The following is a 15,200-nucleotide window of genomic DNA, read 5'->3' on the forward strand; positions in this document are numbered from 1 at the left end:
GAGATTATGTCAAATAAGAAGCAATAACCTGTGACACATTTTACACATTGCCTGTTTTCAATTTCAGTGGCAGTATCAAAATAAAACATTGTTTATCAATGGTTTGTGTTTACATAGTTGGTGACTTTAATTTTAATGGTAACAGCAATAGAAACAAAATCTTCATACTTTTTCACCTCCCTATATTAGTCGTGTCTAACCCATACTTCATTTATTATTTTATCTGATTTGATTTAACAGGAAAAGAAGTTGCTAGAGGACAGGATCGGCGAGATGACCTCCCAGCTAACTGAGGAGGAGGAAAAGGCGAAGAACCTCAGCAAAGTCAAGAACAAGCAAGAGCTGATGATGGCTGACCTGGAAGGTAAGAGACCTACAGCTGTGTATGGCACTAATTTTGGTCCAAGAATGTGGAGCATAGGGACGAGGACAGACACAAAGTAGGTTGCTTAAGATGGACAGGCACAGTCACATAATTTGAAACTGGAGACTTTGAGTGAAGACACTTTCCTTAAACGATCTGTCCTTGCAGCAACAGGAAGAATAAAAGTCTCTATGAAAGAGAAGAAACAAAGGTCAAATATAGGACACACAGTATGACTGTCTATGAGCCTTAATTGGGTGAAATTACTGTTTACGGCTGTACAATGATTTAATGAGCTGCAAAGCAGGTAATCTGATTGCTCTTAGTCGTGTCAGGCTGTCAGCCATTAGGTGTCACTTTCTGTGACCTCTTGAGCTCTGTTTAACCCCTTCAACTTGTGACTTTGCCCTTTTACCTTTTCAGAGAAGGTTATATTTCAACATACAGTTTACATAATACATTTTTATTCGCTTTGCTTTTACGTTTGATTAATTTGTGACTCCGCTCAGAGCGTTTAAAGAAGGAGGAGAAAACCCGTCAGGAGCTCGAGAAGGCCAAGCGCAAACTGGACGGTGAGATGACCGACCTGCAGGACCAGATCGTTGAGCTCCAGCTCCAGGTAGAGGAGCTGAAGATCCAACTGACCAAGAAGGAGGAGGAGCTGCAGGCTGCTCTGTCCAGGTCAGTCATAGTCATAAAGAAAAAAGAAAAACAAACAAGTGAAAACAGGGAGGACTGAAGCAGACATCTTCTGCAAAAAATAAAACTATTAGACAAACTAGCCCGGGACAGATAACTAGCGGATAGGTTCGGGTGGGTGAAATAGGCATCATACATCATTAATGTGGAAAATATTCATTCTATTCTCTAAAATGTTGACAACAAACACAGAGAATCTTGTGCATTCCTGCAATGAGCGCTCATTCAGCGCAGCCAGGTGCATCATTGAGGCCAGATGGAGTCTAACTTTTTGTACAGTTTACAATTAGGCCTCAGAGTCATTGTATACAGTGTGTCAAACTAAACCCATTTTATAGGCTACATCATGTGATTAAGTGAAACAGTTCATCTCTCATCCAAGAGGCAGCTTCAGTTCAGTTCACCAGGTCTTAAAGAACAGAAAGTTTCACATCTGAGCCTGGTGCTAAAGCATTCAGTCCACTGGCATATGTTTTTAAAGGTACTACCATCACTACAAACCTAAACTGGTGTGGTAAAATACTGCGTCAGTGTTGTTGCTCATTTCAGTGTGTAACATACACCACACACATCCTCTCACAAGTGCAGTTCATCCCATTTCCATGACAACTGCACTCTACGGTGGTACAGCTAATAGGAGGACCATAAATAGGCACAAGAAAACAGACGAGTCAACCCTGAACTCCGACTTATATCCTTTTCAACAGATGCAGTGCGTGTTTCAGCACACACACAAACACACACACACACACACACACACTCTCTTTCTCCTCAGCACTTCCCTGCGTTCCTCTGTTCACTGCTACCAGCTGCAGTGTTTCCCCTCAGCGTCTCTCGCTGAGATCCTTCATCTCGGAGACAGCCGTGTCTGATCACAGGAAAATTGATGATAATTGATGCTCTCAGTACTGTTGTCGCAGTAGTTTTTCCACACTAAGCAATGAAGAGCTGAACTAATTGATGCTGTCATTGCACAGTGGAAGAGAAACTGTTAACAAGCCTTTTTTTTTTCTCGTTAGCCGTTTTTTGTCTCTTGGTTGTAAAAGGCCTGTGTCTTCCCACTCAGAACCATAGACTTTAAATAAAGATGGACGATGCGTCTCCACTTCCACTTACTATGCAGAAATAAAATACCTAATTAAAACTAATCTTAGCGGATAAATTAGACGTGCGCTTGGTCATTGATCGCTCTGTCCACTAACCGCAACAGGCTTCAAAATGCCTGTGCTCGGGCCCGTTAGTGCTACAACGTAGCCCTAGTTTTATTTTATTTTTTTCGTCCGTCCGTCTGTCTGTCCGTATTTTTTTTTTTTTTTTGGACGGACAGACGGACGGACATCTGTCTGTCTGTCCATATTTTATGTGCTGCTGTTCAGACAACCAAAATATCCTCGAAGAATCTTCTACCCAAAGTTAAAAATATTGAAACTTGGAAATATGTTGAGTTTATTCAAGATATTAATTTGTGTAAAAGAAAGTCACATCCTCAGATGAATATGTAAGCTATGGATATTTTCCATAATTTCCATTAGTAAGTGATGAGATTAGAGTCTGCTCAAAAAAAACTAATTTGTTATTTGTGTCTCCAACCAGGAGTGACGAGGAGATCGTCCAGAAGAACAATGCCTTGAAGCAGGTTCGGGAGCTGCAGGCCCAGCTGTTGGAGCTTCAGGAGGATCTAGAATCAGAGAAGTTGTGTCGAACTAAAGCGGAAAAACTGAAGAGGGACCTGAGTGAGGAGCTCGAGGCTCTGAAGACGGAGCTGGAGGACACGCTGGACACCACCGCCGCTCAGCAGGAGCTCAGGTGCTTGTTTCATCAGTTGAGCTTAACGGATCTCTTGTCTTTCATCACAGAAAGACAAGACAATCCTCTTTGGTGCCTGAGACATACGTGGTCATTACTCAGTTAAGATAATAGACACAATAAATGTGTCTTTATATTATATCCTGATAGTTGTCCCTTTCTCCTTAACCCTCCCCTTTGTGTCTGATCTCCAGGACCAAGCGAGAGCAAGAAGTGGCAGAGCTGAAGAAGGCCATTGATGAGGAGACCAAAAACCACGAGGCTCAGATCCAGGAAATTAGACTGAGGCACGCCACAGCGCTGGAAGAACTCTCTGAACAGCTCGACCAAGCCAAGAGGGTGAGTGGGTCACACCTGATTACCGATCTGATTTTTTTATATTGTGATGTACATGATCTATCCATATCAATATTTATTTATCAAGTGTAGAGTTTATAAAATGTTATGATATCTACCCCATCTACCCTTATAACATATCCATGCTGTTTGGTCTAATTTTATCACCTGCCTCTGTAATGTGTGACATATTTGAAAAACAATTCAAGATGAGCTAGCAGCATGACATGAGGAGCTGGGGCCGAGAAAGGTTGTCAGAAGTGCAGCAGGTGTTCAGCTACGTACAGTCAGGTGTTCCTCAAAGCCAGGCTACCTTTGAGCTTTGTAAGGTCGGCACTTCCTGAGGTAATACGAGAAAATGTATTGAAACACCAGGAACATGTCAAGAGTGTTTCACTCAAGTCGGGAGAATTGCACTCATCTCTATTTCACAAAGAAACATTTTTCAGGACTTTGTGAAATAGAGATGAGTGCAATTCTCCCGACTTGAGTGAAACACTCTTGACATGTTCCTAATACGGACAGTTACCGTCGAAAAATGTGTGTCTTTAATTCTATACTATGTTGCAAGGATGTAAATAGATGACGTTGATTGGCTGGTTTGAATCTTTTTTTTTTTTAAGTTCACCAGCTGCTTCTTGAAAGGCTTTTATTTGCAGACATAAAACTTTATAAATCCGCCTCATGTATTGACACATCTATCAGTACAGAGACAATGGCTGTGCCAGCTTCAGTATTGTGATTATAATATATTTTTTCTTGTCTAAATCCAGACCATTCCTCAGAAGCCTCTAAACAGGCTACAAACAAAAATCAATAAAAGCATTTTCTTGTTCCATACAGTTCAAAGCCAACCTGGAGAAGAACAAGCAGAGTCTAGAGACTGACAACAGAGAGTTGGCCTGTGAGATGAAGAGTCTGCAGCAGACAAAGACAGAGTCGGAACACAAGAGGAAGAAACTTGAGTCCCAGCTGCAGGAGTTTACGACCAGAGCCACAGAGGTAGAGAGGACCAAGGGAGAGCTGTCTGAACGCTCACACAAACTCCAGGTAAACTCCTCCATGGCGTGGTTTTCAGATTTTTTTGTCAACATTTGCTCAGTTTCATCTCATACTGTGGATCAGTTTATTGTACTTTAGTCATAATAACCCTGTATTTGTCTTTTATCAGACTGAGCTGGACAACGTTTGTGCATTGCTGGAGGAGGCGGAGAAGAAGGGCGTCAAACTGACCAAAGAAGTTGACAACCTGAACAGTAAACTGCAAGACTCGGAGGTGTGAACGTCAACATTAGCCTTCCTGTTAAAAGTGTAAAGAGAAAGAAAACATGATTTAGAAGTAGGGCTACGTTGTAGCACTGATCGGGCCCGAGCACACGCAACTCGGGACCTGTTGCGGTTGGTGGAGAGAGCGATCGGCGACCGGGCACACGGCTCCGCATTGCATGTGTTTTGCACACTGCGGGAAGGATAAACGCTTCACTTCCTGCGTCTGTCACGCGACGTCGATCCTTGTCTACTAATTGCGCATTACGGTCCACTCAATCAACGGACAGAAAAAGAAATAAAAATACGGACACAGACGGACGAAAAAAAATTAAACAAATAAAATCCGTCTGTCTGTCCGTCCAAAAAAAATGTATATACGGACAGACAGACGGATGAAAAAGATAAATAAAATAAAATCCGTCCGTCGGTCCGTCCCAAAAAAAATATAATACGGACGGACACGTTGTAGCACTAACGGGCCCGAGCACACGCATTTTGAAGCCTGTTGCGGTTAGTGGAGAGAGCGATCAATGACCAAGCGCACGTCTCCGCGTTGCATGCATTTTGCGCACTGCAGCAAGGATAAACGCTTCACTTCCTGCGTCCGTCACGCGATGTCGTTCCTTGCCTGCTAATTGCTCATTACGGTCCACGCTATCAATTGCACATCACACTGTGAAAATTTGTCAATCGAATGACAGTTGTAAAACAAAGCTTACTTCCTGTTGCCAGTAGGTGGCGCCATCACTATTATTACATACAGACATATAGATCTGTTCAAGTAGGGGCTCTGATGTAGCGTGAGCAATTTTGTGTCAATTGGACAATGTTACCACAACTTAATTTTCACACTGATCAGTGTTAATAGCAGATTATGGGAATAACACACACAGGTCTCCCTTCTTTTCTCATGCTTTTTGTTTCTGGTGCGGTGTTTAGGAGCTGAGGCAGGAGGAGACACGCCAGAAGCTGAACCTGAGTGGCCAAATCCGGCAGCTGGAGGTGGAGAAGAACACCTTGTTGGAGCAGCAGGAGGAGGAGGAGGAGGCACGACGCAACCTGGAGAAACACCTGCAGTTGGCGCAATCTCAGGTATAGTTCTTCATCTTCACAAACTTGAACTAGCAGGTCGTATATACATACACAGACACAGGTCTGACACACAAACATACATGTTTGAGACAGGCACACCTTTCCCGTTCCTACTGATGCACAACTGAGTGCTGAGAGAAAGACCAGGCAAGAGTTTACAGCTGTGAACATCTGTCCTTGACATGCATAGCAGCTGTAAACAAATTGTTGATTGAGGCTGTGCACCAAGTTAAGAAACGCCAAGAAATAAAAAATGTGTTTATGATTTTAGCAAGTGCATGTTTCTCGCTATTTTCCAAAGAGCATTGAGTGTTTAGTAAAATTAAAAGCACTGGAGAAGAAGCAGATTTATGCTTGTTGACTGCAGTGAGCTTATAGACTGTTTGTAAAAATGGACATAGACTATGGCTCCGCAAAGTGAAGCCAATGCAGGATTACCTGAAACCTATATTCTCTCGTCTGTCTGTCTGTCTGTCTGTCTGTCTGTCTGTCTGTCTGTCTGTCTGTCTGTCTGTCTGTCTGTCTGTCTGTCTGTCTGTCTGTCTGTCCGTCCGTCCGTCCGTCCGTGTGTCTGGACGGAAAGAAATGTGTGAATGAGGTTTGAGGCTGATAGAACAATGCACAGAGGAGTTATAATAAATCCCTCTTTTTTGGGGAATCATCAAAATTCTACGCCACGGTCACCGTGTGATGAAATCATATATACCGAGGTAGTTTATATCTCCATCTTGTTGAGATGACATTCACGGACGGACAGACAGACGGACGGACCGACCGAACTCACAGTAATCTTATGCCTACATTATCAATGTCTTGAGACCCTTTTGACACAGTTTGACATGGTTGCGGTCAGTGGATGAGGAGAAATACATCCAAGTGTAAGACATGTTAAAAACAAGACATTTCCTTTTGGACTCTGATCATGAGACAGAAGTTTGGTGGTGATAGGACAATGCACAGTGGAGTTATGACAACATCGTCTCCTTTGGCGAAGGATGAACCTTCGCCGCACTTCAATGTTTACACGGTTTGAGGAAATGTCACAATTCTGACCATGGTCGTATGACTTGTCTCTGCTCATTTGAGCTGTATATTGTAAAGCAGCCAGGAGCAGTGCATCAAAGAATAAAACACTTCCTTTAGCCAGCAGGTGGCGCTGTAATGATGAGTCAATATTGACACATGGATCTGATCAGGGCGCGACTGTCAATGTGTGAATGAGGTTTGAGGCTGATAGAACAATGCACAGAGGAGTTATAATGAATCCCTCTTTTTTGGCGTATCATCAAAATTCTATGCCACGCCACGGTCACACCGTGTTATGAAATCATATATACCGAGGTAGTTTATATCTCCATCTTGTTGAGATGACACTCATCTCAATATGAAGTTGATCTGTTGAGGTGATATAATAAATAGTCATTGTTGATTTTCAATCATGAATACTGACGTCAGTAAATACACACTTAAATACATTTCCCATATTATAACACTCATTCTTGCCAGAAGTGCCTTTTGAGTACTTAAAGCTTTATGTACTAAAAAAATGTCTCGATTTTAATTTCAGTCCGTCCGTCCGTGTGTCAGTCTGTCCGTCCGTCCGTCCACCGTGTGACGAAAACGCAAAATTCTATGTAGTTTATACTCCATCTTGTTTAGATGACATTCACCTCAATATGAAGTTGATCTGATGAAAGCCCTGGGACAAGTTCGTCAAAGTAAAAATGTGGAAAATGTGGAAAATGGCCACTAAATCCAAAATGGCGGGCTTCCTGTTGCGTCCACGCCCATTTCAAAATACTCCAGAATACGTACATTTTCACCACTTTCAAATTTTCTGCAAAGTTTGGTAAGTATTTGAGCATGTTTAAGCCCTCAAAAAGCCCCTTCTTTTGCCTGAAAAATTACCGTCGGTGCTCGGGCCCTAATAAAGCACAGTATGCATTTGGCCCTGGATATCGTGTGGTTGACAGCTGCTACCATCCAATTGGTACCATCCCCAATAATAAAATGACAAACTCAAGACTTTAAAATGGCAGTTCATGAACTGCCTTGATTGAGACTGAATTAGGACTCAAGGAATGTCACAAAGATGCAAAGAATTCAAATTCAAGATTGATCGCTAACTGGGTCTAAAATGTGAGTGTGGTTTGTGTGGACTGAGCTGCTGCTGCGACACATAAACAGGAAGGCGATATGTTGCCTTGTTTGCGTTTTGTTACATTGAGTGAAATCATATTTTCATTCTGTTCCCACAACTTTAAACAGTAAAGCAAGATGATGACTTCAGCATGTCTTATCTTTGTTTGTTCATTGATATTAAACAATATTTCCTGCAGCTGTTAGAGACAAAGAAGAAGCTGGACGAGGACGTGGGAGCGATGGAGGGCCTGGAGGAGGCAAAGAAGAAACTTCAGAAGGACATGGAGCTGACCAGCCAGCATCTGGAGGAGAAGACCATGGCCATGGACAAGATGGAGAAGACCAAGAACCGACTGCAACAGGAGCTGGATGACCTGATGGTGGACCTGGACCACCAGAGACATATCGTCTCCAACCTGGAGAAGAAGCAGAAGAAGTTTGATCAGGTACACTGGATCTCTAACAGTCTTTCAGAAATGATAGACAGAGGCTGTAGAGTGTTTTCAGAGGATTAAAGGCCACTGTTTTTCTGCACAGCTGCTGGCGGAGGAGAAGACCATCTCAGCTCGTTACGCTGAGGAGCGTGACCGTGCCGAGGCGGAGGCCAGAGAGAAGGACACCAAGGCTCTGTCTATGGCCAGAGCTCTGGAGGAGGCTTTGGAGGCTAAAGAGGAACTGGAGCGGTTTAATAAGCAGCTCCGTGCTGAAATGGAGGACCTGATGAGCTCCAAGGACGACGTAGGAAAGAATGTGAGTGACCTTTGACCTCCTAAATGACACTGCTGACACCTTTTTAAATTTACATCTCTGTTGTTCTCTGTGAAGAGTGGTTGTTGAAGGACCCTCAGTCTGACTTCATGTAACTTATTTGCTTGACGTATTCTGTGTATCCTCACACTGAACAGGTCCACGAACTGGAGAAGTCCAAGCGTATGCTAGAGCAGCAGGTGGAGGAGATGAGGACTCAGCTGGAGGAGCTGGAGGATGAGCTGCAGGCCACAGAAGATGCCAAACTGCGTCTGGAGGTCAACATGCAGGCTATGAAGGCCCAGTTTGACCGAGACGTGCAGGCCAGAGATGAGCAGGGAGAGGAGAAGAAGAGGGCGCTGGTCAAACAGGTACAAGGGGGGACACAAGGCTGATATAGGATGACATATTAGAATCCTCAAATCAGTATATGGAGTACTGAAACCCAGGATTTAACCTGACGTACTCTGTGTTGTTGTTTCCCTCCAGGTGCGTGAGATGGAGGCAGAGTTGGAGGATGAGAGGAAGCAGAGAACTCTGTCTGGCGCCGCCAAAAAGAAGCTGGAGATGGACCTGAACGAGCTGGAGGGACAGATCGAAGCTGCCAACAAAGGCAGGGATGAGGCCATCAAACAGCTCCGCAAACTACAGGTACAAACACAAACAGACATCCGGTCCCTGCTTCCCTCCTCGTGCATCACAAAATGGGAAATATGTTTCTGATGGTAGAACTGAAAACTGCTTTCACCAGCTCTGTTTGGCGTATCTCTCTGCTCCACACTGTCTGTGTTCTCCTGCAGGCTCAGATGAAGGACTATCAGAGGGAGCTGGAGGATGCTAGAGCCTCCAGAGATGAGATCTTCACCCAGTCCAAAGAGAACGAGAAGAAACTCAAGAGTCTAGAAGCTGAAATCTTACAGCTACAGGAGGTGGAGATCCTGATTTTTACTATATCAACTAATGATCAGCTGATTATATCTGATGTTCTGACTTTAATACCTCACAAGCATGGGAAATATCAAAATGGTGGAATAAATGACTTAGTTTGTTTGTGTGTGTTTGTGTAGGACCATGCAGCATCAGAGAGAGCCCGACGACATGCTGAGCAGGAGAGAGATGAACTTGCTGATGAGATCTCCAACAGCGTCTCTGGAAAGTCAGTGTCACTTTGTTTGTACAAATCTTCACATCAATATTGGACCATTTTTGGGGATGGGCTGGTTATTTGTTTCGGTCTTAGTGTAAATGAGAATTCAGCAGTCAGTAGAGAGATGTAATCTGTGTAACTGTGTGTCAGGTCATCGCTGCTGGAAGAGAAGAGGAGGCTGGAGGCTCGGATCACGCAGCTGGAGGAGGAGCTGGAGGAGGAGCAGGGGAACATGGAGATGCTCAACGACCGCTTCAGAAAAACCACAATGCAGGTAGAGTGACCACTGTTGTGCAATAATGCATTAAACGTGATACCATAAAATGGTGTGCCTTTCGGCATTCAATAAATTTGGTTATCAAAATAAAATATTAAATATTAATATTTTATTATTAATATTAAATAATAACTTTAATTGATTAAAGTTACCTCGGGGCACCACCCTTCAAAGGAAGGGAAAAGATAGCCAATTTATTGATTAAGTCTCATAAAAGTACTAACTACAAATTTGGAACTCTGATTAACAATTAAATTAATAACTATAACCAAAATTACCATATAGATAGTTGAAGGATATAGAGTTCTTGACAGTGTAGAGGTTGGCAAAATTCACTTATGCAACATTAATGAAAAACATTTGTGAAAGGAAAACATTTATTATGAATATAATAAAGTATAAAAACACAAATTACTAACGGTGTAATTACTAAACAAAGATGTGTATATGTCTGTGTGCTTCCAAAATGGCGGCTGGCCACTTTGAAGATAACACCCTTCCCCCCCTATTGGAATGTTTACGACATGTAGCGGGGGCTCAGAGGTAATTAGGTGAAAAGATATGCGTATATCACAACCCCACAAATCAAACTTATAAACATCACACAGAATCGAATAAACAGTCTTGCTTAGCCTAGTATAATTATTAAGCCCAGTGTTACCCGTCCGTGGAAACGGGAAAAAGATTTGCTGTGCTGTTCGCAGTTCTGTGAAGTGGTCTTGCTGGTTTGTGGCTCCTGCCTTAGTGATTCTGTTGAGCTGTGCAGCTCAGTTGCTGGTTGAAGTTCTCCTGCAGGACATTGCGTCGCTGCTAGGACGTTGGTAGAGCTTGCGAGGAGGTTTCCTTGGTGAGATGAGCTGGAAGCTGCAACTCTCCTCCATGAAGTTGCAGGGAAAGAGCGGTGTGCTCCTCTTGAAGAGGTGGATGGAAAGAGGCTGGACAGCCTACTCTCCTTGGAGGGATTGTAGAAAGAGATAGAAGAGGGGGAGACCTGGCCTTATATTGGCCCGGTGACCTCACAGGTCATGGGGTCCAGAGTGACCAATGGGAGTTGAAACCTGTCTCCCTGGGGGGGTTTTCACACCTCTGTGTGACGTTGATGCCCCCTGGGAGACTGAGTTCCGGAGGGTCTGGTTTTCTCCGGAACAAAGGGACATGCGGCTTCAGGCTTTTGACTGCCCATGTAGGCCGAAGTGTAGAACACAAATACCGTGTCCCAACACCACACATTAAATAACTGTAATCATCTTAATTCTCGTGTGGAAAAAAGATGGTGAACACAGTCAGACAAGCAGAAAACAGAAATGTTAACTGAGACTTTGTCAACACTAATATGTTTTCATTTTAAAATGGTGTTTTAGAAACATCTCCGTCCAGACGAGCGTTTTTGCTCCATATCAGAAACAATCTCCGTGTTTTTGTCTGGATGATTTTTTTCTCATCCAGACTAAAATGAACCATAGAGTTTTCAAATTAAAAAAGGGCAACAGCATTTTCAAAAGTCTTAGTTTTAGTAGCTCAACAAGTGTGGACGCCTGGTATACCTGCAGTAAGTGATGTGATTTAAGACTAAAACGTATTAGTGAGGAGGTATTCTGAGTACTGTTGCTCTCAGATCAATCAGTACTCTGCAACATTCACTGACAGTTTGTCTGTGGTTTAGTTAATTTTGTCGCACATTAGGTAGATGACCTTTACATCAACATGCCTCTGTCTCTCACCCCCTTTCTCTCTTTCTCAGGTGGAAAGCCTGAACACTGAGTTGACCGGAGAGCGCGGCACTGCACAGAAGAGTGAGAATGCTCGACAGCAGATGGAACGGCAGAACAAGGTCCTGTATAGTTTGTTACATTAGAACATATGAATATTCACTCACCAGTTTCTGAGGGTTGCAGAGAAGCTTGCTACCATAGTGAAACATCTCACTCATAATACACAGAGAACATAACCTTAAGTTTCTAATGTTTCCATCTGCATCAATGAGCTTCATCTTCTCACCTCTGCCACAGCAGATGGTCAGCGCTCGTTCTAATTTCTCTTTTATTTCTGGACATAACAGAGGAATTACTGTTGCAGTTCAATATCTTTATTGTTTCTGCTCTGTACATGCACACAATCCTCTGTTCTGTTGCTCACGTTGCTGTTCTCATTTACTGTGGAAGCACTTCACCATGGAGGGATAGCTTCAGATGAAAAGTCAATATTTGATCATATTTAATGCTCTGGATCCTAACAGTTGCATATCATGAATGTAGGATTTGAAAGTGAAGCTGGCCGAGTTGGAAGGGACGGTCAAGTCGAAATTTAAAGCGTCCATCGCTGCCCAGGAGGCCAAGATCCTGCAGCTGGAGGAGCAGCTGGAGCAGGAAGTCAAGTATGTGTCCATGAAGTGATAAAGTCATTGTTAACTTTAATGTTTGTAAAGTGTCTTGGAGTTCTTTGAAAAGCGCTCTATAAATCAATTTATTATTATTTATTATTATTAAGATTTCCTGTTCAGATAGTAGGATACATGATACACTCGTGAGGGAGGAAGATTTAGCATGTTATGCAAGTTATTTAAAGTCTGATTTGAAATTCCAGGGAGAGAGCAGCAGCCAACAAAATCGTCCGTCGCACGGAGAAGAAACTGAAGGAGGTGATGATGCAGGTGGAGGATGAGCGTCGTCATGCCGATCAGTACAAAGAGCAGGTATTAACTCATGATGAGCAGATTGATTTGCATAGAAAGATTCGCTTTTACTTTTTGTTATTCTGTCAGTTGACAGAGTAACTATCCAAAAAGCACGACCTCTCACCACGTTCACCTTCCTGTCAGATGGAGAAAGCCAACTCTCGTATGAAGCAGCTTAAGCGTCAGTTGGAGGAGGCAGAGGAGGAAGCCACCAGGGCCAACGCCTCCCGCAGGAAGCTGCAGAGGGAGCTGGATGACGCCACCGAGGCCAGTGAGGGTCTCACCCGGGAAGTCAACTCCCTCAAGAACCGCCTCAGGTACGAGGAGGACTCTGCTAGCTCTGAAGCAAGATGCATTTATAATAATAACAGGCAACTTTAAAACTGAGTGTGTAATATGCAATTCTGTCTGCGTGTGTATCTACTTTTAATGTGTCGAACTTCTTTAGAGACATATGTATCTTTATTTGATTGATTCCAGTTTGTACTTGGAGCTGGAGCTAGCAGTCGATTAGCTTAGCTAACAGATTACAGATAAGGAAACAGGTTTTCTGGCTCTGTCCAATGTTCAAACATGTGTAAAAGCTCCATTGATAGTCCATAGCTTACTGGCATGTAGTTTGAGATGTTCCTCTTCCTTTATGCAGCAGAGGTTTAAGATTTTCAATTGATTTGTCTTGACCAGGCGTGGAGGTCCAGTCAGCAGCTTCTCCTCCAGCCGCTCAGGCCGCCGCAACCTCAACCTGGACGGTGCCTCTGTCGACATGTCAGACGACGACGCCGACAGTCGCGCCAGCGACTTCAACGAGACTCCAACCCCCAACGCAGAGTGATTCCAGCTACACTCATTCCTCGCTTTTCCCTTGTCACTCCCCACCTCCAGTTCACCTCATTCACCTGTGACCCTTGGCCCACTCCTCCCCCCCACCAAGTGATCCTCGGCAGAGTGCCCCGGCAGTGCGACTCTGCCCTTTTTGTATCAGTTAACACTGCAGGGAAAATCCACCGCCCTCCCCCAAAGTAAAACCTCCAGGCCTGGAGTGTCACAGGGGCAAACGGACATTTCTGCCTTACTCTGCTCTCATTCAGCAAGCTGCTAGTCCTGGTTCATCTGTCAGCCATGTATCTTCTTAGCATCACAACTTCACCCTCTGATGTACGGACTGCAACACTACAGGAACGACTAACATCCCGGGGCTTGCAATAGAACAAAGTGGACTAAATTGAAAATGTATTACTGTGACAAAAAGGTGTTTTATTTTCTCTGTTACTTCATCTCAACGATTAACGAAGGAATGTCTCACTGAGGTTTTAAGTAAGAATCTCAGAGCTCATAAGGTTAACTGCTCTGCACTGTTGACCACACTGGTTATCGAGTATCTCATAATCCAGTTTGGACCGACTGGATATGTTGGAAAATGCACAGAACTGCACATGAAGATGTTTGAATTTTTAACTGGAAACCAACAGGGAAAAAAAGCTCTTACTGGAAACACTAAAGTGCTCACTCAGTGACACTAAATGGTTACAGCTTAGATTTACATGTGTACTTTGATTAGAAATTGAGACTGATTAATAATAATGATCTTCTCACTACATTTCAGTGTTTGTGTCCCAGTTTGTATTATTACAATCACGTCACAGAGCTGAGTCAGTCAATAAATCCCCGGCAACCTTTTAAAACTTAAAAGGTTGTTTAGCACTTAACATCTGTTCTGAAGTGTTTTTTTTCTCATTTAACCATCTGGATAAAAATACTCCATCTGTTGCATGATAACATTTAGAACATGAGCCAGCATTGACAAGATGTCTAAAAGCACTCAAAGATTTTTTTTTTTTTTACTTTCAATATTTCATGGAAACTGGTTTTTAACCTTTTCCCGAAGTTGTGACTATTTTCTAATTCAATCAAACAAAGTATGTATATATTTTATGGTAATTTATTTTATGGTAAAGCAACACAATGTAAGAATTGCTCTTGGGTGCACTCGGGGGTAAGGTGTAATTCATGTTTTTATCACTATCATAAATACAAATCTCAGTTTGAGCCTCTCCATACACTGAGGTACACACGTGCATTAGTTGACAAGCTGATGGAAAATTAACTGACAACCTCAGAAGCTAAAGAACCATAACAACTATAGTTTCCAACTATAGGGAAACACAAAAATGTGTTGACAAAATCTCACAAGTCCATTAGTGCTGGAGCTGAAGTTGTCATGGAGATGTAGAGACTCAAATCTCAATTTCTTCTGAAGAGATTTTGATCCTTTTATTCTGTACACGACACTGTTACAGGAGTTCTGTTTTCAGCACTACCATGCTGACTTCTTTACCGTGCAGAATACATTTTCATCCAGATGGTTGAATTCAATAACCTTTTGGGTTTTTCAAATTTACCTGGATTTATTTACTTTTTCAGATATTTTGGGGGCATTAAGCCTTTATTGAACGGACAGAGTTGAAATGGGGAGAGAGAGAAAGAGAGAGAGAGGACGGGCCAGAGCCGAACCTGCGGAGGACTCAAGCCTCCATACATGGTTTCCTCCTCCACCAGGTGAGCTGTTTGTGCCCTTGGATGTTAACCTTTAATTTGCAGCTCTGTGACACGTTTGTTATAATAAAACGTAAAGATGAACACAATGGGA

At 43.1% G+C, this 15,200-nt stretch overlaps 1 protein-coding gene and 1 long non-coding RNA gene across 5 annotated transcripts in view; one reads left to right on the forward strand and one right to left on the reverse strand.

Moving 5' to 3' along the window:
• The window catches only part of LOC117761540 (myosin-10-like), a 57,606-nt gene extending 43,456 nt beyond the window's left edge, over positions 1-14,150 (forward strand). For 3 of the 4 annotated variants that reach the window (XM_034585535.1, XM_034585560.1, XM_034585552.1), the window contains 19 exons: positions 241-364; positions 874-1,045; positions 2,657-2,869; positions 3,064-3,208; positions 4,049-4,255; positions 4,377-4,481; positions 5,414-5,566; positions 7,906-8,154; positions 8,246-8,458; positions 8,614-8,826; positions 8,945-9,106; positions 9,256-9,384; positions 9,523-9,611; positions 9,753-9,876; positions 11,621-11,710; positions 12,135-12,253; positions 12,463-12,571; positions 12,698-12,870; positions 13,238-13,385. In XM_034585535.1, coding sequence (XP_034441426.1) covers positions 241-364; positions 874-1,045; positions 2,657-2,869; positions 3,064-3,208; positions 4,049-4,255; positions 4,377-4,481; positions 5,414-5,566; positions 7,906-8,154; positions 8,246-8,458; positions 8,614-8,826; positions 8,945-9,106; positions 9,256-9,384; positions 9,523-9,611; positions 9,753-9,876; positions 11,621-11,710; positions 12,135-12,253; positions 12,463-12,571; positions 12,698-12,870; positions 13,238-13,385 — 2,937 coding nt within the window. Of the gene's footprint in view, positions 1-240; positions 365-873; positions 1,046-2,656; positions 2,870-3,063; positions 3,209-4,048; positions 4,256-4,376; positions 4,482-5,413; positions 5,567-7,905; positions 8,155-8,245; positions 8,459-8,613; positions 8,827-8,944; positions 9,107-9,255; positions 9,385-9,522; positions 9,612-9,752; positions 9,877-11,620; positions 11,711-12,134; positions 12,254-12,462; positions 12,572-12,697; positions 12,871-13,237 lie in introns of all 4 variants that reach the window. The other variant, XM_034585543.1, reaches the window with a different exon arrangement.
• A 243-nt stretch (positions 14,151-14,393) lies between these two features.
• LOC117761559 lies at positions 14,394-14,692 on the reverse strand. Its single transcript, XR_004613849.1, has 2 exons — positions 14,659-14,692; positions 14,394-14,527 (listed from the first exon to the last, which is right to left on the reverse strand). It is a non-coding gene; the product is annotated as an uncharacterized LOC117761559 (long non-coding RNA).
• Between the last annotated feature and the right edge of the window lie 508 nt (positions 14,693-15,200).

This window comes from Hippoglossus hippoglossus, chromosome 1 (assembly GCF_009819705.1).
Source record: "Hippoglossus hippoglossus isolate fHipHip1 chromosome 1, fHipHip1.pri, whole genome shotgun sequence".
Classification (NCBI taxonomy): Eukaryota; Metazoa; Chordata; class Actinopteri; order Pleuronectiformes; family Pleuronectidae; genus Hippoglossus; species Hippoglossus hippoglossus.